The sequence below is a fragment of the Aquarana catesbeiana genome, linkage group LG01 (assembly GCF_042186555.1).
Source record: "Aquarana catesbeiana isolate 2022-GZ linkage group LG01, ASM4218655v1, whole genome shotgun sequence".
Taxonomy (NCBI): Eukaryota; Metazoa; Chordata; class Amphibia; order Anura; family Ranidae; genus Aquarana; species Aquarana catesbeiana.
In genome coordinates, this window is record NC_133324.1 from 247210034 (window position 1) to 247225050 (window position 15017).

At 40.9% G+C, this 15017-nt stretch overlaps 1 protein-coding gene across 1 annotated transcript in view; it reads left to right on the top strand.

Annotated features, from left to right (window-relative positions):
- Window positions 1-4977, top strand: part of DNAH10 (dynein axonemal heavy chain 10) — a 246788-nt gene extending 241811 nt beyond the window's left edge. Inside the window, exon 79 of the mRNA XM_073627593.1 lies at window positions 4754-4977. Within this exon, the coding sequence (XP_073483694.1) occupies window positions 4754-4900 (147 nt within the window). The 3' untranslated portion in view covers window positions 4901-4977. The remainder of the gene's footprint in view (window positions 1-4753) is intronic.
- Window positions 4978-15017: the final 10040 nt, after the last annotated feature.

A 15017-nucleotide genomic window follows, 5' to 3' on the forward strand; every position in this document is an offset into this window, starting at 1 on the left:
CATAGGCATCTGCCCGTTCTGCCTCTCCTCGCTGCAATCGCAGGCCGCTGGTGAACATCGAGTTCACTGGACCCGCGGGCATGCTTCCGCGCGCGCCCGATAGGCGGCAAATTCAAAGGGAAGTACAGGTACACCCATTTGCCTGCCTGTGCCATTCTGCAGACGTATATGTTTGTGCGGCGGTTGGCAAGTGGTTAAAAACAGGCATGATTCTGCATGGGCTCGGGAATACTTCCAAAAATGATTGCCTCTGAACATAGTTTGCTGTGCCATCCAGCTCTATCATGCTAAGAAGAAGCCATATCTCAACATGATGCAGAAGTGTTGCTGTCTTCTCTGGGCCTAAGCACATATAAAATGGTCTCTTGCAAAGTAGAAAACTGTTCTGTGGTCAGGCGAATCAAAATTTTACATTCTTTTTAGCAACCATGGGAGTTGCATCCTCTGAACTAAATAGGAGAGGGACCTTCCAGCTTGTTATCAGAGCTCAGTTCAAAAGCCTGCATGGTATGGGGCTGCAATAGTGCATATGGAATGGACAACATGCACAGCTGGAAAGGCATTATCAATGCTGAAAGGTGTATCCAGGTTTTATAGCAGCATATGCTCCCATCCAGACATCTTTTTCAGGGAAGGATAGCAGGACACTGCTAAACTGCATACTCACTACAAAATATGAGAACAGCATGGCTTTGTAGTAGAAGTTTCCAGGTGTTTAACTGGCCTACCAGTGTCCAGACCTTTCACCAATTAAAAATATTTGGCGCATCTTGAAATAAAAAATATGGCCCAAGACCGTTGAGCAGGTAGGCCAGAATGGGACAACATCCCTCAGCTCCCAGATTCTTACAGAGTGTTATTAAAAGAAGAGGGGATGCTACACCGTGGTAAACATGACTCTGTCCTAACTTTTTTGAGACGTGTTGTTGCCATCAATTTCAAAATTACCTTATTTTTTTTCTTAAAATTGTACATTTTCTCAGTTTAACAAATTCCTGCCTGGCCTACAGTGAAATGACGGCCGAGCGGGCCTTTTCATTGATCTAGGTAGACATCATATGATATCCTCCAGGATCGTGCCTCATGCACGGCCCTGGTGCAGCATGATCTGCCACTGGCTGTCCATTGGACACAGCCAATGGCTGATCAGTGTACTGGATCACTGTCAGTACCATGTGATTGCTGTGACCAATCACAGCAGATCACATGACAATTGTAAACAATGGATGGCTTCCTTTCATGCCATCTATTGTGTATAATTGTGTTGCTAGCTGTGATTGGTCACAGTGATCACATGGTACAGACAGGGCCAATCACAGCCCATCTGTACCATGTGATTAGCTGGGCCAAGCCACAGCTAACCACAACAAAACAAACTGAATCGATTTCATTCAGTAAAATGCTTACTTGCATGCAATGAAATTCACTGCTATAAGCAATCATAATAAATCACTTCCCCAGAGTAGTACAGTGTTACTATGGTACATTATATTACTCTGGTCACAGTGTTGTAAAAAAGAAAAAAATGTAATTAAAAAATAAAAATGATTAAATCTTTTTTTTTTGTTTTTTGTTATATTGTCATTAGTCAATGTCCCTGATCACCACCACACTAGTTATATAATGATGCTGTACTTTTTTAAATTTCATGATTTTCCAAAAAAAATGACAAAAACTCGCCATGCCTCTTACTAAATACCTTGGACTGTCTACTTTCCAAAAAGGGGTCATTTGGGGGGTATTTGTACTTTCCTGACATTTTCGGGCCTCAAGAAATGAGACAGGCCATCCATACATCAGGATTGATTGATTTTCAGATACAGGGGCGGGGCCCATCCATTAAGGGCGCACGGGCGACGCCCCCCCGTCCATCGCCGCCTCTCCTATCCATGCATCCGGCCCCTTTCAGGATACCGGTGCATGGATTCCAATGCGGAGGGGCTGTTTTTTTGAAGCACCGATTAGAGCAAGAGGCTCTAATAGGCTTTAATATAGAGTGGGCTCGGGTAGCAGAGAGTGCGCTCCGCGCCCACCCAGGTGTGCTACAACAGCTAAATCAATATTCGTTGTGATAGCACTGATCCTCTCCCGGCCAATCAGAAAGTGGTTTTGACACCAGTCACCCATTGGCTGAAAGGACAGGCAATCCTATTGGATGCCTAGGAGGAGGAGCCGCACGGAGGAAGTCGCTGTGATGCGGAGAGAACACAGGAGCTACTGCCCGCCCCCCATAGGAGCCCACAATCCGGCCACTGCCCGCCACCTATAGGAGCTCAACCTCCTGCAACCGATGGGGTGGGGGGGGCGCCGCCAACCAAGCTGACACTGTTCAGATATATACCATAGTTTGTGGACTTTATAACTTTCCTACAGACTAAGTAACTAAGTAAATCAGTACACTGATTTATGTTATTTTCACCAAAGAAATGTAGCAGAATACAGTTTGGCCTAAATTTATGAAGAACAATTATTTATTTGCACAATTGTTTTTTTTTTCTAAAATTTGGGTTTTGTTTTCATTTATTTAGCAAAAAATAAAAAACCCAGTGGTTAAATACCGCCAAAAGTAAGCTCTAGTTGTGTGAACAAAATGATAAAAATTTCATATGGGTACAGTGTTGCATGAACACGCAATTGTCATTCAAAGTGTGTCAGTACTGAAAGCTGAAAGTTGGCCTGGGCAGGAGGGGGGTAAAAGTGCCCAGTACTGAAGTGGTTAAACATTTGATGTTTTCTATTTTCTATCATGAATAAAATGTGGGTTTATGAGATTTGCAAATCATGACATCCTGTTTTTTTTTTTATGAAGATTTTACACAGCGTCCCAACGTTTTTGGTATTGGGTGTTGTACTTTTTAATCTGCTGGTTGCCATAGATGATCAGTGTATATACTGTACATAGTCGCTATGCGGTTTATTATAGACATAGTGGAAAGGTGGGAAACCAATGTTTGGTAATGGCCACTGGGAAAACATGGGAGATCTGGGTTTGGGGTCACTTTGGTGTTAGGAGATGTGTCAACCACATCAACATGATCCTGCAGACTATCATGTTTACAGTTAAGGGGCATAGAGGGCTGAAGTCTTAACTACCTCCCGCCCGCTGTATAGACAAAAGACGGTGGACGGGATCCTCTCTTGTTCTGGGAAGATGTCATATGATGTTGCCCCAGTCTCACTGTGCTTGCATGCCTGCAGGGGCACGCCACGTGGCAATTCTGGGCACGCCGTGACCCTGGACACGGCGCAACTTCAATCTTGGTAAAGGGCTGATGATGCAGCTGATGTGTCCAATCACAGCTGATCACCTGTACACAGGGAAATGCCATTTATCAGCTCTCCTCGCCTCACATTAACAGAGTGTGAGGTGAGGAGAGCCGATCAGCGTCATCTCCTCACAGAAGAGACCTGTACAGATAAACAGGGCACTGATCATCAGTGCAGCCCCAACAGTGCCCATCGAAGATGCCAATCTGTACCCATCAGTGATGTCAATTTGTGCCCATCAGTGATGTCATTCTGTGCCCATCAGTAATGATAGTCAGTGCTACCTTTCAGTGCCCTTCGGTGCCTGCTCATCAGTGCCGCCTATCTGTGCCACCTATCATTGCCCATAGGTGCCACCTATCAGTGCTGCATATTAGTGCCCTCTCATCAGTGCCACCTATCAGTGCAACCTCATCAGCGCACATCAGTGAAGGAGAAAAATTACTTATTTACAACATTTTCTGAGAGAAACTAATAAAAACTTCTTTTTTTTTCAAAATTTTCAGTCTTTGGGTTTTTTATTTTTTGCTAAAAAAAAAAAAAAAAAAAGGTGATTAAGTACCACCAAAAGAAAGCTCTATTTTTGTGAAAAAATTGATACAAATTTAATTTCGGTACAGTGTAGCATAACCACGCAATTGTCATTCAAAGTGTGACAGTTCTGAAAGCTAAAAACTGGTCTGGACAGGAAGAGGGTAAAAATGCCCTGTATTGAAGAAGTTAAATATGATACTTACAAAATGCATTATAACACTCATTACTGGAGCAACCCAGTCTACTTCCCCTAGGCCTTCTCTTTTACAGCAGGTCATCAAATCACTGCAAGTGAATCTTCCTGGTGCATGTGTTTTTAAAAGCGGAGTTCCAGGCTATTTTTAGCTTATTAAAAGTCAGCAGCTACAAAAAGTGTAGCTGCTGACTTTTAATAAACAGACACTCACCTGTCCCACAATCCAGCAGTGCAGCCGCGCGGAGCCTCGCTCCTCTCCCCCCTCTTCTCCGCGGCGCCACACTAAAACTGTGGGCACCCGGCTGTGACAGCTTGCAGCTTCACAGCCGGCCGCGAGTCGCGCTGTGCTCTCCGAGTGGCCAGGCAATCTTCTGGGACCTATGACGTGTCCCAGAAGATTGCCGAGAGGGAGAGGCCGCCTAGGGGGAGAAGTGGAGTCGCCTAGGTGGCCCGAAGTCGGAAGCAGGAAGTGGGACAGGAAAACTAGGCACACCCCCCCCCCCCCCAAAAGAATTACATGCCAAATGTGGCATGTATAGAGCGAGGAGTGCTTAAAGAGGAAGTTCCACCTTTGGGTGGAACTCCGTTTTAGCTTACAGGGCATGATTAGCCACCGGTGAATATTTGGTTAATATCATATTCACTGCTTTATGCATATGCCCCCATGTGTGATTTAAAATTCTAGCATATATTGACACAGTGTAATGTAATAACCTATTGGTACAGATTATGCTTATAGCTTTTTGTGTTTTGCAGAACACGTTCCGGACACCGGTGTACACCACTTCCATGAGGAGAAACGCAATGGGAGTAGGTTTGGTATTTGAGGCTGATCTGTACACCACAAAACATTTATCACACTGGGTGTTACAAAGCGTGTGCCTCACTCTCAACTCTGATTAGGTTTATATAAATGTAAATACTCAGATAATAAGATTTTTATATTTTCATTGCTTACATTTAAAACTGAATACATTTTTATATATATATATATATATATATATATATATATATATATATATATATATATATATATATATATATATATATATATATATATGGATACATGCACTTAAAATAAATAAAAAAGCATTTGTAAACATATTTGAATATTTTGTACTTATTTATTGTATGTATTTTATGTATTTGAAAGAACTTGATATTCAATCATAATGGCGCAGGAAACTGGCGTGAGTTTTGTGCACCCCATTACCATAACAGACCTATTTCAGGTCTATCTGTGCCACCCACGTCAGTTTCTTTTTCAGAGTGACATAGAAGCTGGTGCAGGGGCTGCACCTAATTAACAAAGGGATTGTGTTAGTTTTCAATATGAAAAATGTCTGCATATTCCTGGCATACAGGATGTGACCTGTCTGTAGACAGTTCACATGCCTCTCTCTGCCCATGCAGAGTATAGCCTGCTGGGTTAACAGCCTTCCTCCTTCACTCAACTGAGCAAAAAGGAGAGGGGGGTGACGGGCGAACCAAAACATGTTGCTCCAGTTGAACAGTTCTCTGTGCTGTGTCTCACACAGACACAGCATAGAATATGGAGCAGATCACTGCTGTTTAACAAAAGAGCTTGCATCCTTTTTTATTTTTAATTAACAGCAGAATATGCTGTGGTTTCTCATCTTAGAAGAATGGTGGAGGCATAAGGTTTTGCCTAAATCTTAGCTGATATGTAGTAAGGACTACAGCTTCAATTATATAGGTGCAAAACTCACTTAAATCCTTCCTTTCAACCTACTGCAACCATAATGAACACTATAGGGGTTATTTACGAAAGGCAAATCCACTTTGCACTGCAAGTGCACTTGAAAGTGCACTGAAAGTGCACTTGGAAGTGCAGTTGCTCTAAATCTAAGGGGTAGATCTGAAATGAGTGGAAGCTCTGCTGATTTTATCATCCAATCATGTGCAAGCTAAAATGCTGTTTTTTATTTTCCTTGCATGTCTCCCTCGGATCTACAGCAACTTTACTTCCAAGTGCACTTTCAGTGCACTTTCAAGTGCACTTGCAGTGCAAAGTGGATTTTTCTTTAGTAAATAACCCCCTATGTTCTGACATTTCCATTGTTTCCATTATGTTTCTTATTGATAAAATGTATTGGCAGTTATCCTTTATTTTATAAAAATCTGTGCTGGGACAAAGTCTTCCAGGCCCAGCATAAAAATGCCAAACTGTGCACCACCCCTGGCAAGATAATCCAGTGTCCTGGGCGAAGATGCCAAACTGCACCCCCTGGTTTAATATGCATGAGTCTGTGTGAGCCCAAACATCTTCTGCTACTGGGATCCTACTCTTATCTGCCACCGTTCCTGTGTCATATAGACAAAGGGGTGATATGGCGCACTCTGGATATGGCTAAGCAATATTAGAAAAAGGGGGTTTGGGATGGGGTTACTTTGGCGGGGCAATGATTCAAGTCCATGACAGTGAGTCCATGTAAGGATAATAGGTATACTGTCCTTGGAAGGCCGCCAGCTATAAAGCTAGAGACACTGGAACATATAAAGGAATAAAAAGCAGCACCTTCTAAAGCCGCGTACACACGAGCAGAACGTCCGACAGAAAAAGTCAGACGGAAGCTTTTCATCGTGTATTCCGATCGTGTGTGTGTCTCGTCGGACTTTATTTTTCGAAAATTCTGACGGACCTAGAAATAGAACATGTTCTAAATATTTCCGACGGAACCAATTCCTATCGGGAAAACCGCTTGTCCGTATGTTGTTCCGACAGACCAAAAACGACACTTGCTCTGAGTACGAGACGGAAGCTATTGGCTACTGGCTATTGAACTTCCTTTTTCTAGTCCCATCGTACGTGCTGTACGTCACCGCGTTCTGGACGGTCGGACTTTGGTCGGACCATGTGTAGGCAAGACCGCTTGAAAGTCGTGTGTACAGGGCATAAGTGTAGCAATAAGACATTTTAATAGAAAAAAAAAATAAATAAAAAATGGAAGCACTCACAAATGAGCAATAAATTCCAGCATTAGTATATACAGTTGTGCTCATAAGTTTACATACCCTTGCAGAATTTATGATTTCTTGGACATTTTTCAGAGAATTTGAATGATAATACAAAAACTTTTCTTTTACTCATGGTTAGTCTTTGGCTGAAGCCATTTATTATCAATCAACTGTGTTTACTCTTTTTAAATCATAATCACAATAGAAACTACCCAAATGACCCTGATCAAAAGTTTACATACCCCAGTTCTTAATACCGTGTATTGCCCCCTTTAACATCAATGACAGTCTTTTGTGGTATTTGTGGATGAGGCTCTTTATCTTCTCAAATGGTAAAGCTGCCCATTCCTCTTGGCAAAAAGCCTCCAGTTTCTGTAAATTCTTGGGCTGTCTTGCACAAACTGCATGTTTGAGATCTCTCCAGAGTGGCTCAGAGTGGTCAGGAGACTGAGATGGCCACTCCAGAACCTTCACTTTATTCTGCTGTAGCCAATGACAGGTTGACTTGGCCTTGTGTCTTGGATCATTGTCATGTTGGAATTTCCAAGTACATCCCATGCACAGCTTCCTGGCTGATGAATGCAAATGTTCCTCCAATATTTTTTGATAAAATACTGCATTCATCTTGCCATCAATTTTGACCAAATTTCCTGTGCCTTTGTAGCTCACACATCCCCAAAACATCAGCGATCCACCTCCGTGTTTCACAGTAGAAAAGGTGTACCTTTCCTCATAGGCCTTGACTCCTCTCCAAATGTAGCGTTTATGGTTGTGGCCAAAAAGCTAAATTTTGGTCACATCACTCCAAATGACTTTGTGGCTTGTCTCTTTGCTGTTTGGTGTATTGTAAGCAGGATACTTTGTGGCATTTGCGTAGTAATGGCTTTCTTCTGGTGACTCGACCATGCAGCCCATCCTTCTTCAAGTGCCTCCTTATTGTCCATCTTGAAACAGCCACACCACATGTTTTCAGAGAGTCCTGTATTTCACCTGAAGTTATTTGTGGGTTTTTCTTTGCATCCTGAACAATTTTCCTGGCAATTGTGGCTGAAATTTTAGTTGGTCTACCTGACAGTGGTTTAGTTTCAACAGAACCCCTCATTTTCCACTTCTTGATTAGAGTTTGAACACTGCCGAATGGCGTTCTCAATTCCTTGGATATCTTTTTATATCCCTTTCCTGTTTTAAAACATTTCAACTACCCATTCCCGCAGATCCTTTGACAATTCTTTTGCTTTCCCCATGACTCAGAATCAGAATCCAGAAACGTCAGTGCAGCACTGGATGAAAGATGCAAGGGTCTGTCAGGAGTCCAGAAACTCATTGACCTTTTATACACACACACACTAATTACAAGCAAACAGATCACAGGTAAGGATGGTTACCTTTTAATAGCCATTTAAACCCCTTTGTGTCAACTTGTGTGCATGTTATCATGCCAAAACCACCACGGTATGCAAACTTTTGAGGGTAATTTGGGTAGTTTCTGTTGTGATTATGATTTAAAAAGACTAAACACAGTTGATTGATAAAAAATGGCTTCAGCCAAACACTAACCATGAGTGAAAAAAATGTTTTTGTGTTATCATTTATATTCTCTGAAAAATGGTCAAGAAATCATAAATTTAGGGTATGTAAACTTATGAGCACAACTGTATGTATAGATCATCCGCGCTGTCCTGGGATCATACCTGGTCTCACTGGCTGCTAATAGCTATCCGTGATCCGGCTGCACTGGTGGTTCCCAGCACTTCCAGAAAGCTGAGATGACGATTAGCGGTACACAGAGACACAGATGACATCACATCCGGGTACAGGGTCAGCGGGCGGTGCGTTTGGAGCATTTGTGCTCCTTCCTCAGGCTCTGCTAGGGGCCATCTTTGAATGGGTTATATATACTACATAACGAGGATACTGAGTGGCTAAACGGAGCGGGTAACCATAGAAACACACACACATATATATATATATATACACACACACACAAAACTAAGGACAAGAGCTAAGGACAATGCTATCAAAATGGTTACTAATAGTGCAATAATAAAATGAATTAGTTGATAAGCTACAATACTTACAATTAAGCAGTAGAGTCATAGATGCAAACAATTATATATATATCTATAAAAGAGTTAAAAACCTTATTAAAACCTTAAAAAAAAAAATTATATGTGATAATACATATTAATATACACACAAAAAGACACACCCATATATGACCGATGTACATAGTTGATGTGTTATTATTAACTGATTATTAAGAATTATACTGATTTCCAAAAGAAATGTACTTTGATGCTAAAACATTTAAATATTATACAATTTTTTCTGTTAAAAAATATTATACAATTAATTTCTGAATTAAAAATAATAGTAATATAAAAAATTATAATAATCAAATTGTTAAATGGACAATTATGGAAAGAAAATTTGTTGTATATATTATTTATAGGGGGATAATGATTTTAAATTCGTCATTGGTATAGAGGGGGGAGGGGGATGGTTGGGAGAGAGCTATAGAGCCCAGAATGTAGAACAGATGAGATTATAATAGAATATTAATTTCAATGACTTCATTTAGGCCTCCAGGCGATAAATTGTCTAAAGTGTAGATCCAGTAATTTTCTCTCTCACATAAACGCTTATAGCATTCAGCTTTGGGAAAATGATTGGGAATGGCCTGTATAACCCAAACGCATAGTTCCGAAGATGACTGCTTATTGAACTCTTTGAAATGCCTCGGGACACTGTTTGTCGAAACCCTTTTCAACAAAGTTCCGATGCTCTCCAAACCTTTTACTAAGGGTACGTATAATGCGACCTACATACAGCAGGCTGCATGGACAGGTCAAACAGTACACTACGTACTCTGAGGAACATGTAAAAAAGTCAGGTATTCTATACTGCTTCCCTTTGCATGTAAATTCTTTTTCCCTATGTGTCATGTGTTTACACGTAAGACATAACAGTTTCTTACATTGATACATTCCCTTGATGGTGAAGAACATTAGGGGAGCACTGACAGTGGGACGTAGTGGTTTTATTTTGCTAGGAGCTATTCAAGCTTTTATATTTTTTGCTCTCTTATATGTGATTAAGGGTCGATCAGTTAGTGTGGATTTCAGATGAGGATACTCACTCAATATGGGCCAGTGTTTTGAGAAGGTCCTTTCCATTTTCCTAAATTGGGCATGGAACTGTGTGACAAATCGTACTGGTTGGGAACTGTCCAATGCTTTAGCCTCTCTATCACTCCTTAAGTCTTTATGGAGATGGTGTTGAAAAGCATCTTGAACAATATCATCGGGATAGCCTTTTTCTGGTCTTGAGTAACTGGCCATGAGTGTAATAGTCCTGTGTACGGGTGCAGTTATGTTTAAGACGGCAGAACTGACTCCTAGGAATGTTATTAACCCATCGCGGGCGATGACAACTCTTATGATGCAAATAAGAGTTTCCAGAGGTGGGTTTAGTATAGTTCTGTGCGCAGATGACGTTGTCATGATGGTCCAGGTCCAGGAAAGCAAGCTTATTCATATCAGATACTAAAGTAAAGGACAAACCCATGGTATTGGTGTTACAATGTTGTAGAAATGCAGTGATTAGGGATTCTGGACCATCCCAAATGATGACCACGTCATCGATGTAACGTCCATAAATTACTAAATTCGAGGCATATGGGTTATTCTGCCAGATGTGAAGATGTTCCCAATAACCTATAGTGAGATTCGCATAGATGGAGGCAAAATTTGCCCCCATAGCTGTGCCCTGGGTCTGAATATAAAATTCACCATTATGGCGCGTACACACAAGCAGAATTTCCGTCAAGCTTTTCATCGTATATTTCGACCGTGTGTATGCCCCATCGGACTTTTTCCGTCGAAAATTCAGATGGACGTAGATATAGAACATGTTCTATATTTTTCCGACGGAACAAATTACTGTTGGAAAAAACGCTTGTCTGTATGCTGTTCCGACGCACCAAAAACGACGCATGCTCTGAAGCAAGTACGAGACGGAAGCGATCGGTCTGGTAAAACTAGCATTGGTAATGGAGATAGCACATTCCTCACGCTGCAAATTCTGTGATCTTTTAATGCAGCGCATTCTTTTGTACTTTATAATGCTAGAATAATGAAGTTGTTTTGCTGCTGATATTCACACAGAGTTCTGACAAACTTATTTCTCTATTATTTCTCGTGATCTCATGAATAATCTTTTATTTTATATGATCTGAAAAGCACGAGTCTGAAAAGTGTGAATCGTCTCTCACCAAACTTCTACTAACACAAGATAAACACGAGATTAGCAGAAGGAGCCCAAAGGGTGGCGCACTGGCTATTGAACTTCCTTTTTCTAGTCCTGTGGTACGTGTTGTACGTTACCACGTTCTTGACGGTCGGATTTTGGTGTGACCGTGTGTATGCAAGACAGCTTGAGCGGAATTCCGTCGGAGAAACGTTCAGAGTTTATTCCGACGGCAAAACCACTCGTGTGTACGCGGCATAAGATTCAAAATAGTTGTGTGTAAGACAATATTCCAAAATTTCCAAAAGGAAATATACCTGGCAGGATTTAAGTTGTGGGTCCTCATTAAGGTAATACTGTACAGCCTGTGGCCCAACGTTATGCGGAATAGAGGTGTAGAGGGAAACTACATCTAACGAAAGCCAGCGGTATGAAGGCTCCCAACAGTATTGTAGCATATTTAATATATGAATACTGTCGTTAATGTATGAGGGGAGATTTTGCACTGTGGGCTGCAGGAAGTGATCGATATATATAGAGAAATAACTTGTAACACTTTCCATAGCCGCAACAATTGGTCTACTGGGCAGATTAACTAGGTCCTTATGAATATTAGGGAGGTGATAAAAGTAAGGCCTTTTATAGAATTCATGTTTGAGGAATGCTACTTCGGGTGCCGTGATGAGACCCTCAGCTGCAGCCCTGTTGATCAAGTTATGGGCTTCCTTAGAAAAATTGGGTAATGGGTCACTGGTGAGTTTTTGATATGTAGAATTATCTGAGAGGAGCCTGGCGGATTCTAACTGGTACTCTGAACGATTCTGGACTACTATACCTCCCCCTTTGTCTGCTGACCTAATGATAAGCTGCCTATTGTCAGTGAGCTGTTTCAGGGCTGTAGTTTCGGCAGCTGACTATGTGTGTGTGTGTGGTGGTCTGTTGACACATACGAAGAATATCAACATAGACCACTTGGTAGAAGCTTTGAACATAGGGACCTTTAGCAAAGGTGGGATTAAAAATAGATTTAGGTTGAAATTTCATATGCTGGATGGGCAGGGATGTGGACAAGTGTTGAGTGAGTATTTCGACATATTCGTCTGGATCCTCGGTATATAAATGCTCCAAGTGATCCAAGGCCCTCAGTTCTGAGACACTGAGGTCAGGAGGATCATCTGTTGTATAACTGTAGCCTGAGGTGCTGATATCACTGTCAGTATCAGCATTTTGGTTCTTAAGGGCTTGGATGTTATAGTAACATTTGACAGTTAGATTTCTAATAAATCTATTAAGATCAGGAAAAAGAGTGAAAGGATTGGGGGATGCTGTGGGAGCAAAGGTGAGACCGCATGCAAGGAGTGACTGCTTGGATTTGGACAGAACATGATCAGATAAATTGAAAATCTTTATAGTCTGCGTACCTTCTCTTTCCTTTTTGTGTCTATGTCTTCCCCCTCTCCTGCCTCTACGGTGAGTTTTCTTTTTGGGCAGGACAGGGGGGTGACCACTAAAAAAGAGGAAGTGATGATGGTTCTTCTGTTGTACTCGAATTGGGAGTGGCTGTAGGTGAAGGGGACAAATCTACTACAACAGGGATAGTGCTTGAATGGGCAGTAGTATTAGGTTGTTCCTCCATAGAAATCAAGGATATAGCAGTAGGAGTGGAGATGCTAGAGTTGGGCAATACTGGCATGAGGCAAGATCTTACACTGTTACTTGTTAAGGCAAGAGTGGAGGCTGAGGTGGATGCCTGACTGGGGGAATTATTGGTTGCATTCATATTTTTTCTGAGGGGAACTGTAGGTTTGGTGGAAGATGGGCCCTGTTTGGAGGAACAGGGACCAGTGGTGTGGATCTTGGTCAAGAAGGAGTGTGATTTAGATCTGGGATGTGGGATGGATCTATTTTTACCCCGCTTCCCCACTGGAGGGACTGATGGCATGGGAGGAAATGGTACAGCGGAGATGAGTTCCCAGTCCATAACAGGGATGGGGCCATCATGCATGAATGAACTATAATCATCATCACAAGGAACAAGATGCTGTGTGGTTGGTCTGGGTTTCTTCCAACAGAAAACCCTATTAGTGTTGTAATCATCAAAGTCTCTATGGAATTTTTGTAATTTAGTTCTGACAAGACAATCCTCTTGGAACTTAGTATTTTGTTTAAGTTTTCTAAGCCAAGATGTGGGTAGGGACGTAATCTGTGATGTAAGAGTGTGAATGAGATCTGTGGTTTTGGAGAGAAGGACAGTATATTGGGTATGGTAATAATCTCCATCCATTTTTGAGTGCAAAACTCGAAAATGTTAGAGCACTCACAAGCTAGTTCTGGACCCATAAATTATCATGTTTTTAGATTTCTAAGACCTCTAGGAGAGATCTTGTATGTCAAATATTTATCAAGAAAAACTTATCCTACCATTGGTGGATGGCTGCATTGATGGTATCTTCTATTTTACAAAATTTAGCACATATCTGTCTATAGGTGGATCTGGGGACCGATGTGGAGGGGTGGAAGAAGTTATTTGGAAAGACAGTATACAGCTCATCTAGAATGGTATATCTAGCAGATTCAATATCTTGTATAATTTCCATGGTCGCCCCACAGACTATTAGACCGGGTTAACCGAGTAACTATTATGATAAAAATACGATGATTATTATTAAGGCAAGATTTAAGTAATATTCCTCAGAGTTCGTAGTGTACTGTTTAACCTGTCCATGTGGACACTATTTGTACCCTTCGTAAAAGGTTTGGAGAGCATCGGAACTTTGTTGAAAAGAGTTTCGACAAACAGTGTTCCGAGGCATTTCAAAGAGTTCCATAAGCAGTCATCTTCAGGACTATGCGTTTTGGGTTATAGAGGCCACTCCCAACCAATTTCCCAAAGCTGAACGATATACGCGTTTATGCGAGAGAGTAAATTACTAGATCTGCACTTTAGATAGTTTATCGCCTGGAGGCCTAAATGAAGGCATTGGAATTAATATTTTACTATAATCAGCTGTTCTACATTCTAGACTATATAGCTCTCTCCTCTTAAAATCCCCTCTCCCCCCACTATATTATTGACCCATTTAAAATCACAATCCCCCTATAAATAATATATACAAAAAAATTTTCTTTCCATAATTGTCCATTTAACAATTTGATTGTTATTATTTTTTATATTAATGTTATTTTTAATTCCGAAATAATTGTATGATATTTACATTTTTTAGCATCAAAATTAATTTCTTTTGGAAATCCGTATAATTCTCAATAATAAATTAATAACACATCAACTATGTACATTGGTCACATATGGGTGTGTCTTTTTGTGTGTATATTAATATGTATTATCACATATAATTTTTTATTAAAGGTTTTAATAAGTCCGCGATAATATAACTCTTTTATAGATAGATATATATAATTGTTTGCATCTATGACTCTACTGGTCGATTGTAAGTATTGTAGCTTTTCAACAAATTAATTTCATTATTGCACTATTGGTAATCATTTGATAGCATTGTCCTTAGCTCTTGGTATCAAGTTGTGCTCCCATATAGAGTGTGTGTATATATATATATATATATATATATATATATATATATATATATATATATATATATATATATACCGGTATGTGTGTGTTCCTATGGTTACACGCTCCGTTTAGCCACTCAGAATCCTTGCTATGTAGTATATATAACCCATTCAAAGATGGCCCCCAGCAGAGCCTGAGGAAGAAGCATGCATGCTCCGAATGTGCGCACCGCCCGCTGACCCTGTACCCGGACGTGACGTC